This window comes from Bos grunniens, chromosome 17 (genome assembly GCF_055505025.1).
Source record: "Bos grunniens cultivar Pamir isolate PY7600 chromosome 17, Bosgru_T2T1.0, whole genome shotgun sequence".
Classification (NCBI taxonomy): domain Eukaryota; kingdom Metazoa; phylum Chordata; class Mammalia; order Artiodactyla; family Bovidae; genus Bos; species Bos grunniens.
In genome coordinates, this window is record NC_141181.1 from 61,496,997 (window position 1) to 61,510,698 (window position 13,702).

At 54.9% G+C, this 13,702-nt stretch overlaps 2 protein-coding genes across 3 annotated transcripts in view; one reads left to right on the forward strand and one right to left on the reverse strand.

The window, feature by feature from the left end:
* Nucleotides 1–403: 403 nt before the first annotated feature.
* LOC147355537 (uncharacterized) lies at nt 404–3,700 on the reverse strand. The gene is made up of 2 exons (XM_086348079.1): nt 3,278–3,700; nt 404–3,165 (listed from the first exon to the last, which is right to left on the reverse strand). The coding sequence occupies exons 1-2, from the start codon at nt 3,600–3,602 to the stop codon at nt 2,903–2,905; spliced, it is 588 nt and encodes a 195-aa protein (XP_086204205.1). The 5' UTR covers nt 3,603–3,700; the 3' UTR covers nt 404–2,902.
* DTX1 (deltex E3 ubiquitin ligase 1) overlaps nt 3,063–13,702 on the forward strand; it is a 38,906-nt gene continuing 28,266 nt past the window's right edge. For both annotated transcript variants that reach the window (XM_086348077.1, XM_086348078.1), the window contains exons 1-2: nt 3,063–3,201; nt 3,709–4,717. In XM_086348077.1, coding sequence (XP_086204203.1) covers nt 4,459–4,717 — 259 coding nt within the window. In that variant the 5' untranslated portion in view covers nt 3,063–3,201; nt 3,709–4,458. The remainder of the gene's footprint in view (nt 3,202–3,708; nt 4,718–13,702) is intronic.

A 13,702-nucleotide genomic window follows, 5' to 3' on the forward strand; every position in this document is an offset into this window, starting at 1 on the left:
GCCATCTTTCCATGCTGCTATAATAGTGCACATGAATGTCCTTAAGAACACTGATAATGCTGAGAAGAAAGACAAACTCCAAGTTCATTTAGGCCATGCTCCTAAGTCATCATCTGGCTTTTAATTGTTGTTTGTTGTAGTGGAAGACTTTCCTTGAAAGGTTCACATGATTTCTATTGTGATGATGAAGCATGGCTACATCGGCGAACTGGAAATCACTGATGATCACAGAGCAAGAACATCATTGCGAAACTCACACACAGGTCAAGTAAATGTGATTAGCCTTGAACTTGATGTATCACTCAAAGATCTAGAAAAGTGACAGAATCATCTTCTTTCATCTCATTGCACCAATGACCTCAGCTAGTCTCATGGCTGCAAGAAAGCGAGACAGAAACACACAGAAGAGAAAATCCTGGGATTTTCTATGAGGGTTGTCATTCCTACACACAATACATTTTAAAAAGAGTTTTCGTGATGGACTGCATTTGTTCTGTTGGCTCCTCCACTGGTGTCTGAGCCATCTCTCCAGTGGATTGTGAGCTCCATGAAGGTCAAATTCTTTTCCCCTCTTTGCAATTTCTTTCTCCCAGGATGGTGGGGGAGCTGGGCTCTGTACTTCCAGCTGCTCCACAGCCCAGTTGAGAGGGCCCGCCGTGAGGGCCATGCTGCCCTCAGCTGGATGCTGAACAAACACCACGGCAGCGCTGGTGGTGTAGGAGGTGCAAAAGCATCTTGGACTCAAACCCCAGCTCTGCCACTCACTCCCTGGGGGACTTGGACAAGCTGCTTTGAGCTCCAGGAGATTTTTTTTTTTCCATCTGTAAAATGAAGACAATATTACCTACCTTGTAGGACAATCGTGAAGGGGAGTGAGCATTACATAAGCGCCTTGGCACATAATAGACACTCAATAAACAACTATGCTTACGTAAGAAACACCAGCCATACCACACGAGGTGAATAAGACGCAGTCCCTTATCTCAAGGATGTCTCACTCCAGCAGGGACAGATTCCACTAAAGTGGCTTGTTGTGATAAAGGGTGTCCTGTTGAGGTATACCGGAGAAGGCAATGGCACCGCACTCCAGTACTCTTGCCTGGAAAATCCCATGGACGGAGGAGCCTGGTATGCTGCAGTCCATGGGGTTGCTAAGAGTTGGACACGACTGAGCGACTTCACTTTCACTTTTCACTTTCATGCATTGGAGAAGGAAATGGCAACCCACTCCAGTGTTCTTGCCTGGAGAATCCCAGGGACAGGGGAGACTGGTGGGCTGCCGTCTATGGGGTCGCACAGAGTCAGACATGACTGAAGTGACTTTGCAGCAGTCAAGGTACATGCGATGTAACGCAGAAGATGGGATGAGTTCAAGGAAGGCTTCTCGGAAGAGGTGACCTTTAGTCAGACATTAAATAGCATTGTACAGTCTGGAGTCTTGAGTTCTTCTTTCCAACTTGCTGTTAAATTTCCAGGTGACTTTGAACCAGCTTCTTCTCCACTCTGAGGTCCCCAGACCCCCTCCTGTAACATAAGGTTGTTCAGCATCAGCTCCAAATCTTTTGGGTCACAGCCTCCCTTGAGAAGAATCTGCACAAAGCCAGAGCCCTTCTAAAAAGAAGAATTGCACAGACATGTAAGTCAGTAATGGGAGGACAGGAGAGCCATCAGCGGACCCTAGGCTAAAACTCCAGAGTTCAGCCATCCCGTTGGCACGGTAGCATCTCAGAGCTGGCCCTGCCCTCAAACACAGCCTCTGTCTTTAGTCTGTGGAGGCACAAGCAAACAGAATCAGGATCCAATCTGGAAAAGCCCCTCAAGCACTGGACAGCAGGAGACAGCAGGGCCCTGGGGAACTGGCGGGGGTGGGGGGTAGGTCACTCTGGCTGGCTGGGGAGCCAGAGTTCCGTTCTGGGAAAGCTCCCCTGAGCCGTCTGCCCTTGACCTTGCCTAGTTTATCACCATCTGCCCTGGAGAGGAAGAGGAGCGTGGGCTGCTCTGGGCAGGCTCCCAAACAGGCCGCTGACCCCCGTCTGCCACCCAGGCTAGAGTTCCCGGACGCATCCTTCATCTTTCCTAATCTAAACACCCGCAGGCCCCAAGTGGTCCATCCCTGGCCCCCTCCCCCCACCACCCAGATGATGTGTTCTCAGTTGCATCCAGCTTGCTGGACAAGAGCGAGCTGGCCCTCCCATTAACACTTGAGCTGCTGCCACCACCTGCCTCCCTGTCCATCCAGCCTGCCCTTGCCTAGCATTTACTGAGCACCTGTTGTTGGCAGGCATCCTTGAATGAGACGACAGAGGGCCCACGCTTACCTTCCTTCGAGGTCTCTGCCTCCTGGCCTAGGTCCCCCCATTCTCCTGAAGGCAAGATGTTCTTGCTACCCCCACTTACCTGGAGCAGGTTAGTTGTCTTGGGGGAAGCTGGCTCTGGGCTGGCTAATTGGGTACTGGGAGGAGAATCAGCTCTGAGTGGTGTCTGAGCATTGCTCTAAGCTGCTGTGTGATCCTGGGCTTATTTCTTACCCTCTCTGTGCCTCAGTGGGCCCATATGTACACTTCAGATTTCATGATTCCCTCTGCCAGCCCCTCTTCACTCCCCTCCCCCAGAAGAGTGGAAGGAGAAAAGAAGCCTACCCTAGAACGCTTTAAGATCTTTCTTTAAACAACCCCTGGATCCTAATCCATTCGTTCGAGCATTTATTGAGCATCTATTGTGTACCAGGCCCTGGACTGGGCAACTGGAACGTAAAAATGATTCAGATTCAAGCAGGTGACCAAATGGACACCCCATTCCATGGCCTGAATCCTGCTGGGGTTAGGAGGCCCCGTGGGGTCCCAGGTGGGCCTAGCCCAGGATATGGGGCGCCCGGGGACTCGCGTGTCAGCGCCAGCGGTGCTTAGGGCCGCGATCTGTCTCCTCCCCTTCCTCCTTCTCCGCCCCCTCCTCCTTCCCTCCCCTGAGCGCGGCGACGGCCGCCTCCCACCCGCGGGATCCCGGCGTCCGGCCGCCGGCTCACGCGTCCGTCGGTCGGCTGGGTAGTCTGTCCGCGCGCGTAGAGCCCAGAGCCCCGCCGCGCGGCCTGGGAGGGAAAGGGCGCGGAGGCGGGACCGCGGCTCCCTCCCACTCCGGGGGGAGCCCAGGAGGCGGCGGTGCTGAAGCCTGAGCCGGAGAAGGAGGCAGAACCGGGGAGAGGCGGTGAGAGCGCGGGGTGCCCAGGGACCCCACCCCCGGCTCCTTCGGGAGGCCCGCGCGCGCTTTGGGGAGGTCTGGCCTGGGGACGGAGGGTTGTTACCCGCAAGGCGGGAGGCATAGGCGATCCAGCTCCTGGCTTCGCCTGCGTGGTGACGCGACCCCTGAGGGGCCCTGGGCCGCGCCTGCAGCGCCGCGCATCCTGGCACCTCCCGGCGCATCCCGCATCCCTCGGCCGGGAGCGGGCCCCGAGGGAGGGGAGAGCTCAGGTTGCTGAGGAGGGGGCGCCGCAGGCGAGGGGTCTTGGAAAATCGCGCCCCCAGCTCCAGCCCTCCCTTGAGGCCTGCCCCAAGGGAGCGCGACCGGGCGACCCCCTTTAGCCCCCCTCGCTGCCCGCTCCCCCCCATCGGTTCCCCATTGTTCTCAGCCCATCGCTCTCCCGGGGAAGGGGGGAGGGGGTGCCGCGCTCTGGTCTTAAAGGGCCCTCTCCCTCCCCTTCTTGTCTCCTGGCAGGTGGCGAGCGCGAGTGGGGTGGGGCGTGCCCACGGGCCCCCGCCCCCCTCGTCCCCCAGCCCAGCTCGGGAGCCGCAGCCCGGATCAGGGGGCTGGGAGTAGCCGCCGCACCCCTCCCCCGTGCGTTCTTCGAGCCACCCGGGCCTTCCAGGACGGCGTGGACCTGGGGTGGGGGGACAACCGGGACAGGGACGCCCCCTTCAGCGGGAGCCGTCGGGGGGCGGGGGTGGCGGACCTGAGACAAGGCCAGCAGCCCCCCTGGAGCCAGGCGCAGGGTCTGCGAGCGCAGAGGGCCGGCCGGGGCGCTGCAGAGAAGGCCGGCTGGGGCCGGGCCTCCTCCGGGGGTGACAGGCCCTGCCGCGGCCAGAAGGAACGGGGGACCAGCAGGAAAGAGCCCGGACCTAGAGTAGAGGCAGCTGCCTCACCCCCTCGTCTGAGCCTGGAGGGAACCCGGGGATTGAGAGCACCTTTCCCCTTCCTAAGAAAGACACTTGCCAGAACACACCTAACCTGAGACAGCTCTGAGGGGAAGGGATCTTGGAGCCTGGAACATTCCCCCCCAGCCCCCAACACTCCTTTAACTGAGGCCTGCGGGCCTGAGAGGGGCCGGGAGGACACAAAGGAGGCCGGACAGTCCTTGCTGCCCTCCCTGGGGCGAGAGGAAGCTCCCCTCCACCCCCTCCAGCTCCCAGGCCCAGGAGGAGCTGCGTGGGGAAGAAGGGGGTCCTGGCCCCTCGGGCGGCAGCAGCCATGTCACGGCCAGGCCAGGGAGTGATGATGCCGGTGAACGGGCTGGGCTTCCCACCTCAGAACGTGGCCCGGGTGGTGGTGTGGGAGTGGCTGAATGAACACAGCCGCTGGCGGCCCTACACGGCCACTGTGTGCCACCACATTGAGAACGTGCTCAAGGAGGATGCCCGGGGCTCTGTGGTCCTGGGACAAGTGGATGCCCAGCTGGTGCCCTACATCATCGACCTTCAGTCCATGCACCAGTTCCGCCAGGACACAGGTGAGTGGGCTCGCGCCCCTCCCCTCCCCACCGCCACCACCATCACCATCATGGCGGGATGCGGAAATACCCCAGCATCCCTGAGGAGGGAAGCAGAATTGTGGAAGGCCCACCTGCTGCTCCAACCCCCTCCCCCTAAACTAGGTCAGTCTAGCCTAGTCCAGTTGAAGAACTGGGTTCCAATCCAGCCTCTTATGTAGGGCTGCAGATGAGCTATATCGCTTCTGTGAGCCTCAGGTTCCCCCTCTGCAAAATGGATGGGTCAGTGTCCCTAACAGCTGTGTGAGGATTAGATAAAACTGCTCACTGAGCCCAGAGCCTAGAAGATCATTAGTGTTCGATCATCAGAATGAAAGGGCTTTCCCTGCACTTCCTCAGTTGATATTTTTTCAACCACTACAGCCAGTCTTCCTATCATGTTCGTGGTAGTCCTGGTAGCTGTCCCATTTTACAGATGAAGAAACTGAGTCTCACAGAAGCTGAGCGATTTAAACTCAGAGCTGAGATCTAAGCCCAGACAAGGGGCTTCCAGAGCTGAAGCTCTTAACCAGAATCTCATTTCGGCTCTGAGAGCCGGTGTTGTTGGAGTGATGTAGTGGTGGTTGCAATGATGGGGGCAGTTGAGGGGGATTGGTGGTGTTGATGGTAGAAGGGCGGTAATGATGGAGGAAATAGTGTTGGTGGCAATGTCAGTGGTCATACTGATTGTGGAATTGGTGGTGGTGGTGATGGTTGTGTGGGTGGTGGTCTTGGGAGCAGCGTGATGCGGTGGTCATGGTGGAGAGAATGAGGCTGATGGCAGTCTTGGTGTCGTGTGATAGGTGATGATGATGATAAAAACGAGGATGTGATTAAAAACAGCATTTCTGTTCGCGATCACTGTGGAGACCTGCCTGAGTCATTGTTGCCTGGTGGTCTGTATGAAAAGCTTTGTGGGCAGTGAGGAATGGCAAGGTCCTGCCTCTTAGAAGCTGCCAAGAATCCTTGACATGATCACCCCCAGGAATCTGCTGATGGAGGTTTGAAGGAGTTACAATGACTCCCTAGATGATAGAACTGCATGTAACAGCCTTGGGGATAATAGAACACATTCCATCTCTCTAGAGCTATACTGTCCAATATGGTAGCCACTAAGCCCTTGTGGCTATTGAAATTTACGTTAATTAAAATTAAATCAAATTTAAAATTTAGTTCCTCGCTCCCGCTAGCCACATCCTCTTGCTCAGTGGCCACAGGTGTCTCGTGGTGACTATACTAGACAGCATAAGTCCAGAACACTACCACCATCGAAGAGAGTTCTAGTGGCTAGCTCCACTCTAGAACATCGCTTGGTGCCTACTGGGTGGTCCCCACGTGTGGAAGCAGGTGAATTCTTGACAGATGGTTTGTTGTGACTTTTCCGTATATCTGTGTCCCCAAACTCTGGGAATTGGCAGCAGTCACTGGTGGTACCATTTGTTCATTCATACCATCATCGACTTACCAATCTGTGTGTCAGACCCCCATGCTGAGCGCTAGAATACTGTAAGGAGCAAGACCGCCAGGGTCAGGGAAATCCAATGGTTAGGACTCCAAGCTTTCACTGCCATGTCCTGGATTCAATTCCTGAAAGTTGCGTGGCACAACCAAAAAGAAAGACAGCCGGGGTCCTTAGCAGAGGTCTATTTGTGGAGGACCTATGCAGGAGATCCCTGTGTAGTCAGCAAGCAACACATTAACCACACAGATAATCAGTTGCAGATTATGGAACATGGAATAACCTTGGTCGAGTAGTGGTCACAGAAGGCTCATCTGAGGAAGTCAGGTTTGACTAGAAATCTAAAGAATGTTTGAGGGAGACAGCTTCCCAACAGAGGGAACAGCTAGTGCAAAGGCCCTGTGGCAGGAAGGAGCAGCGTACGTTCAAACCCATTGCGTTTGGAGTGCAGTGGATGAAGGGAGGTGGCATGAGATAAGGTTGGACTGGGGGAGAATGAACACATGTGTACATATGGCTAAGTCCCTTTGCTGAAACCATCACAGTGTTGTTAATTGGCTATATCCCAATATAAAATAAAAACCCTTTAAAAAAAAAAAAAAAGATGAATTTCAAGCAGGGGCTGGACATAAAGCCGTGAAAGGGGCTCTGGATTTTATCCTGAGGGTAGAAGAAGTCACCATCAAGCTCTTGGGCCGATCCTTCCAGAGAGGCAGAGTCCCTGATGAAGAATTGCTGGGCATCCCCTGCCCCATTCTCCCTGGCTTATTCCGGAACCATCTCTGGTGGAGGGCAGGGATCTGACAAAGCATTCTATAGGTTCAGAGCTAGTGCTGGGCGTGGAGACAGTTTTCCAGGGCCTGACAGGTGGTCCTCAGGAGCAGGAATTGCCCCATTTGAGGCTGCCAAGTTGGCCAGTTGGTCTGTGATTCCCACACCCCTGTTCTAGGCTCCTTTTCTCTTCCCACACCCTCACTTGGGCTCCCAACTCCCCAGACTCCCTCCATTCCCCCTTTCAGGGGACCCCTTATTCTCAATGACATTCCTTTTATGGGTCAGCCTTGCTGGATCCCCTAGAAGTTCAGCGTCAGTCATGTTCCCACTGCCCCCTCCAGGAGCTGCTCACTCCACACCTGCTCCCTGTTGGCCGGAAAAGAGAAAAAAAAAAAAAAAACCACTCAACCCTCCACAGGCTCCTGGGAGCCTGCCAAGACCCCCCAGGGAGGGAGGAAAGCCTGGAAACCTCTGGGGCCAGCAGGAGACCTAGGAAGCCTGGATGACTGCTAGAGGGAGGGGCAAGATGTCTCCCACCAGGAGTGTTATAATGTGCTTGCCCACTTCTCCCAGGAGCAATACAAAACCAAGGGAGGATATCTGGTCCTCACCCTCCATGACTCAGGGGAGAGCCTCGAGTGGCCGTTATCACCTCCCCAGACCTCAGTTTCCACATCCATGAGATGCGCAAGAGTATTACTTTGCTAGCATGGTTGTTGAGTTGGTGGAGAGAATCACATATCTTATTTTATCCCACAGACCTTAACTAACTGATTACCCACCATGTATCCAGCCTGTATTGAACACTACAGATGCCTGAGAGATGAGTAGGAGATCCTAAATCTTGAAGATTGTGGCACACACACACAAAAAAAACAATATAAAGTTGTAAAACCCAAAGCTCGCATGTATATATTGAAATGAATACAGCCTCTCTTTAGATTTTTCTCTTTTTAATATCTATTTTTATTTATTTACTTGGCTGCTCTGGGTCTTAGTTGCGGCACACGGCATCTTTGATCTTCGTTGTTGAGTCATTTGGGGTCTTTTCCTTATGGCATGTGGGATCTAGTTCCCTGACCAGGGATCGAGCCCAGGTCCTCTGCATTGGGAACGCAGAGACTTAGCCGCTAAACCACGAGGGAAGTCCCCTAGATTTTCTAATTGTAAGATTCTTGACAAGTTCATTGCAGCAGAACTTTACGTTTTTGTGGGAGGTAGCAGCATGCCCCAGTGACCCTGACATTGGCACCACAGACTCTCTGATAAGGTCAGATAGAAATAGGTTAGCCTCTGTGGATTCTACAGTCTCCGTTGTAACTGCTGCTGTAGCCTGACTCTGCTGCTGTAGTTTGAAAGCAGCCAGACAGTATGCAAATGAATGAATGGGTCTGTGTCTTAATAAAACTAGTTGCAGCCACTGAAATTTGAATTTCATATCATTTTCACGGGTCATGACATATTCTTCTCCTTTTTCTCCCCACTCCGACCCCCATCCACCAACCATTTGCAAGTTTAAGAACCGCTCAGCTCATAAGCTGTGCAAAAGCAGGCAGCCAGTGAATTGGACCAGGGAGCTGCAGTTCACCTACTCCTAATATATTCTTAGCCTGCCCACAGAGTAGGACAGTGCAGATGCCATGGCACTCTCAGTGTGGCCTGTATGAAATACTTGCCTCCTGGTGTGTGCTGAGGTGTACGTGTGTGTGCATACACACAGCGCTGCCCCACCTGTACATCACTGACACCCAAATGCCCTGTCTCTAACCCTGTCGTGCTGCCAGCGGAAAGCAAGCCCAGGTGTCAGGCTTGGACCACAGGGGAAGGGCCAGCCCTGGTCCCATGGGGGCTGCTGTTTGTTCAGCCTGTGGCCCGTCACCTCTCCCCTGCTGGGCTGTTTTCATCACTTGCCACGGGGGGTGAGTTTCCCTTTGAAGCCCCGAAGGTCTGGAACCCACGTGGCAGGGATGCCATGACCCTGGTGTTCCTTTCACAGGCACATCTGCTGCGATGTGGGTGATAATGGGCCAGGTGGTACTGGTCCCCCATAGCTTTCCTGGTTTTCCTTTGCCTTGAGCCGACCAAACCAGGATTTCACAAATGGGAAAACCAAGGCGGAGGGGTTGGCCCAGGTGGGCAGAGCCTCTGGTGGTGAAGCTGGGTCCAGGAGCCAGAGGGGTTCTTGGAGGAAGGTGTTGGCTCCCACCAGCAGTGGGAGAAAGATGTGGGAACCGCCTCCTGTCCCCCGTGAGGTCACCTGCTGAGAGCCACTTCCCCGCTGCTGTGGAGGCAGGTGGCCGCCACAGAGGGCTTCATCTGGACCCTGGATCCTCCTCTTGGTCCCCGCTTCGGACAGAGATCTGAGCTAACCACTCCCCAGGCTGTTTCCAGATTTCTCTCTGAGCTCACGTGGCTGGGAGTAGGGGCAGGGGGAGTGATGCACTGATGGGTGACACCTGTTCTCTACTCCCTCTACTGCTGGGGGCACCCCTGGCCGCCTTCTGCCCATTCTGTAGATGGGACAGCTGAGGCTGGGGGACGCCAGCCTGGGGACCATCCACAACTGCTGTCCCCACAGCTCAGAGCACGTCTGTGCCTGGCACTCCCAAGCTGTCAGGCTGGAGTGACAGGTGGTGCCTGTTTTCAGCATCTCCCAAGCCAACACCAATCCCTTCTCTGGGTAGCCAGCGCTCCACTCAGCCCGGGAGCCCTGATGGAACATCCTGTCTGAAGCCACACTGAGGCTGTCAGAGATCTGGTAGGGCCACCCAGAGAGAGGAGCAGCCGTCACCAGGGAAAGCACCACCAGAATTTAGACCCCTAGGCAAGTCGTTGTATCCTCCAAGAGAGAGGGGCCCAGAGAGGGTGCATGACTTGCCCAAGGTCACACAGTCAATCACTCCTCTGGAACCGGGCTTCTCACACAGGTTTCAAGGATGGAGACTAAGGGTACATTCAACAAGCCTGCCAAGAGAGTCACCTCCCCCCCTCCCTTGAGCGCTCTGCTGGGGCTTGTTGCCAGATTCTGTACCAAAGTAGGAACAGCCTTGTGCAACCCCAGAGGCCTCCGGGCCCAGCTCCCTGGTTACACAACCCCTTGGGACCTTCTCCCAGACAACCTGGAGGGCCCCCAGGGGGCTGGGCCTGACACCAGGGGCAGGAAGGATGATATGTGTTTGGACTGGGAGGGGGTCTGTCCCCTGGTGGCTGCAGCTCCAGCTGAGTCATACAAGGGTGTCTCCCACCACCACCTGTTGCACTGCCTGCATCTCCACCCTGACAGATCCATCCTTTTGCCTCCGGCTGCTTGTCTGGCTCCTGGAGTCTCCTCTGGTACCATACATTCATCATCACTTTTATTTGATAATCACTGGCGCCTACTCAGTACCAGGCCCTGGACCAGTTCCCTGGAACTCAGAAAGATGGACAAGACCCCTGCCAAACGGGTTTCAGAGTCTAGTTAAGGCAAAGGCAAGTACATATCATGGGAATAGCAGCCAAACTCTCAGATTCAGATATAGATCTGGATTCCAGCTTGGCCCTTTGCTGGCTGTGTGACCATGGGCTAGCCCCTTAACCTCTCTGAGCCTCAGATTCCTATTCTGCAAAGTGGGAATAAGAATAGTCCCTACCTGAGAGGGTTATCGTGAGGACTGAATGAGATAATGTAGGTAAAATCACAGAGAATATTACTTTGCACATAGTACTCATGTTCAAGTAGGAAAAAGATTTAAATACCTCATAGGAGAGGTACAAGTTTCCTGACCAGATGATATGGACAGTGTGTGCCAGGGGCCTCTGAGCAGGAGGACTTCCTGGAGGAGTTCTCCAAGAGTCTGTATGGTTTGAGGAACACTTCTGGCTGGAGGCAACCCAGGCAGGCCTGAGTGGAAGAGGGAGGCAGTGATAGAAGCTGGGGAGAGGTAGGGAGGGGAAGGGAGGCCTCTTGAGTCTCACCAGGCATGACTGGGCCTCCAGCTGTCACCCTTTAGCAGCCAGGCCCCAGGGGACCCAGAGCCACACCGCAAGACCAGCCTCATTAATCATGGGCCCTCAGAGGCCAGAGGTGAAGGCGGCTGGGCAGGGGCTGACGCAGGCTCTTCCCAACAATCTGTCTGGGCTCCCTCCTCCCAGCCAGCAGGCATCAGCCCACTTTATACATAGCCAAGGTGAGGCTCAGAGGGTGGAGAGCCACCTGCCCAAGCTAGGAAGACATGGATCAGAGATTCAGATCCCGGTGGCCTGCAGCACCCGCCCTGCATCAGGCCTGATTGCCCTAGCACCTTGGACAGCGCCACCCGTGGCTGGACCACTCCTGTGGGGAGTGGGGGTGAGAGATGCTGGGTCACGTCCTCCTGGTAGCATCTTCTCTCTCCTTTCATGTACCCTACCCCTGCTGCTCCCCTCTCTGTCCTTTCCTGCTCTTTCCCAACCTCCCCGCACCCCGCATCCTCATCAGTCCAAGGGAGCTGTAGAGTCTGACCTAGAGATGAGGAGGTGGTGGAAGCTGTGATGGGGAAATGTGGGGGCTGGAATAGGAGAGGTGATAGGGAAGGTGATGAGAGCCATGGGGGTGGGGAGGGGACAGGGAGGTGATGGGGCTATGACTAGAGCTATTAATGGTAGGGTGGGGTGAGGTGGGGAGGGTGTGATAAAGGGGACTGTGATGGGGAGGGTCATGGCAGGACAGCAATAGGAGTGCTGTGCAGATTGTGATGGAGGGTGGTGAAGAAGGTGATAAGGAGTGAAGGGGGAGGCATAAGGGTTCTAAAGAGGGGGTGATGGAAGACGTGATGGGAGGGTAGTGAGGAGGGGCTAGGATGGGGAGGTGATGACTGGTCACACGGGAGCTGCCCATTCAGGCTGCGGGCAGGGGGATCCTTAGCTTCCTCCCCAGGGTATGGAGGGTGCCTGGGGCCCTCCGAGGCACCCCGCCCCCATATCTGTGTCTCCCTGGGCCTCCCTCTCACTCCTCCATCACACCCAGCAGTAGCCACTCCAGGACAACCTCCAGGTCCCAAGAGAGTTGTCACCCCCCAACCCCCGGCAATGAACCCGCTCAGGCTCCCAGTCGAGGCAGGTGCCCTACCAACCCCCATCTACCCTTGACTGATACCAGCTGAGGGCATGGGGCCCCCAATCTGGAAGTGGCTGCCTCGGGGAGCCTTGTTGGTGAGGTCCAGGCTCTAAGTTCCCTTCTTCGCAGCTTTCTGGTAATTGTGGGGATGGGGTAAGGATGGGAATGGGCGCTGACTTGTGACTTTGAGTAAACCACACCATCTGCATGAGTCTCGGTTTCCTCCTCTGTAATATGGGCCCAACAACAGTCCCCATCTCGTAAGATTCTGATCAGTATTAGTTTGTTCATTCAACAGGAACTTAATGAGCACCTACTACGGGCCAGACACTGTCCTTGGCACTAAGGAGGCAGCAGTGAGCAGGACACATACAAATCACTGCCCTCAGAGCCCTTCTATTTTGGTAGGAGTGATGGGCCTGGTACAGGAGGCCAGACACTGAGGAGGTCGGGATGTGGGGGTGTCCTTGATTTGGGGGCCGCAGGAGCAGCCAGGCTGGAGGCTGAGTCTCCCCCAGGTCCTGTGTAGCTGCCTCCTGGCTCTGCCACTCTAGCCAAGTGCCTCTCTCTGGGCTCCTCCCGTTATCCCTCTGGAGTTGCTCCAGGCTGCCGCTTCCACCTGCCCGGACAGTAGTGGCAGGCGGGTGATGGGCTATGGGAGGAAGTCTGGCACCGGGCCCTAGAGCTGAATGCCCTGAAATGCAGAACAAAGGAGGAGGCAATCGAAGGAGGCGGCGCTGGCGGCCAGGACAGTCCTGCCAGCAGCCTCAGCATAGCCACCTCTTCTGCTGATGACAAGCTGAGCCCCACCGCCACAGAGCCTTTGTCACCTCTCCCTCCGACTGACTGCAAGCAGAACACACCGGGGGAACGCGTAGGGTTCACCCGAAATGGCACCAACATGGAGCCCTCCCCAGGTTCCTCTCTTCTAGGGAACAAAGGTTCATTTATGCCAAGGTGTTAGTCACCTGGGACCGTGAAAACACGAGTCAAGGAGCCAGGGGTCCAGATCTGCCTCTACACTGTAGGTGATTTGAACCAAGTCCCTTTCTCTTTGGGGGCCCAATTTTCCCATCTAGAAAAGAGGCTGAGAATTTGGATGCTTCCAGGGTTGGGGCAGCCAGCAGAAGTGTGTGCGGTGGTTAGGAAGGCAAGGATGTTTAACTGTCGTTCTCTAGAGCACAGTAGGTGCTCAATAAATACTTGAAAACATGAATAGGGTGACTGTGACTCAGCTTCTGCTAAGCTTTGCCAAGAAAGCCAATCTTTGTCACTGCCTCTTTGGATATTTGGGGACATTTTTGAAATCCAGACTTGAGTGAGTCCACCTCATTTTTTTTTAAATGGTTATTTATTTGGCTGTGCTGGGTCTTGCTTGTGGCATGTGGGACCTTTTAGCTGTGGCATTTGAACTCCCAGCCACGGCAGGTAGGATCCAGTTCCCTGATCAGGGATCAAACCCAGGCCCCTTCATTGGGAGAGTGGAGTCTTGGCCAATTTTTAAATGCCTGGTCATTATACTTAGAAGATGCAAATAGTGTGGTGACCAAACAAAGTCACAGTCACCCTCCACTTTGCAATCTCCAGGCTAGTCATCTGTAGTACTCAGGTGGGTTCACATGTGTGTATTTGGTCATTCATTGATTCATTTAGCTAG

Coding starts and splice junctions, on each gene's coding strand:
- LOC147355537 (XM_086348079.1), bottom strand. CDS start 3,602: ATGGGGGGGAGCGGGCAGCGAGGGGGGCTAAAGGGGGTCGCCCGGTCG. Junction 3,166..3,277: donor TAACAACCCTCCGTCCCCAG/GCCAGACCTCCC, acceptor TCTCCGGCTCAG/GCTTCAGCACCGCCGCCTCC.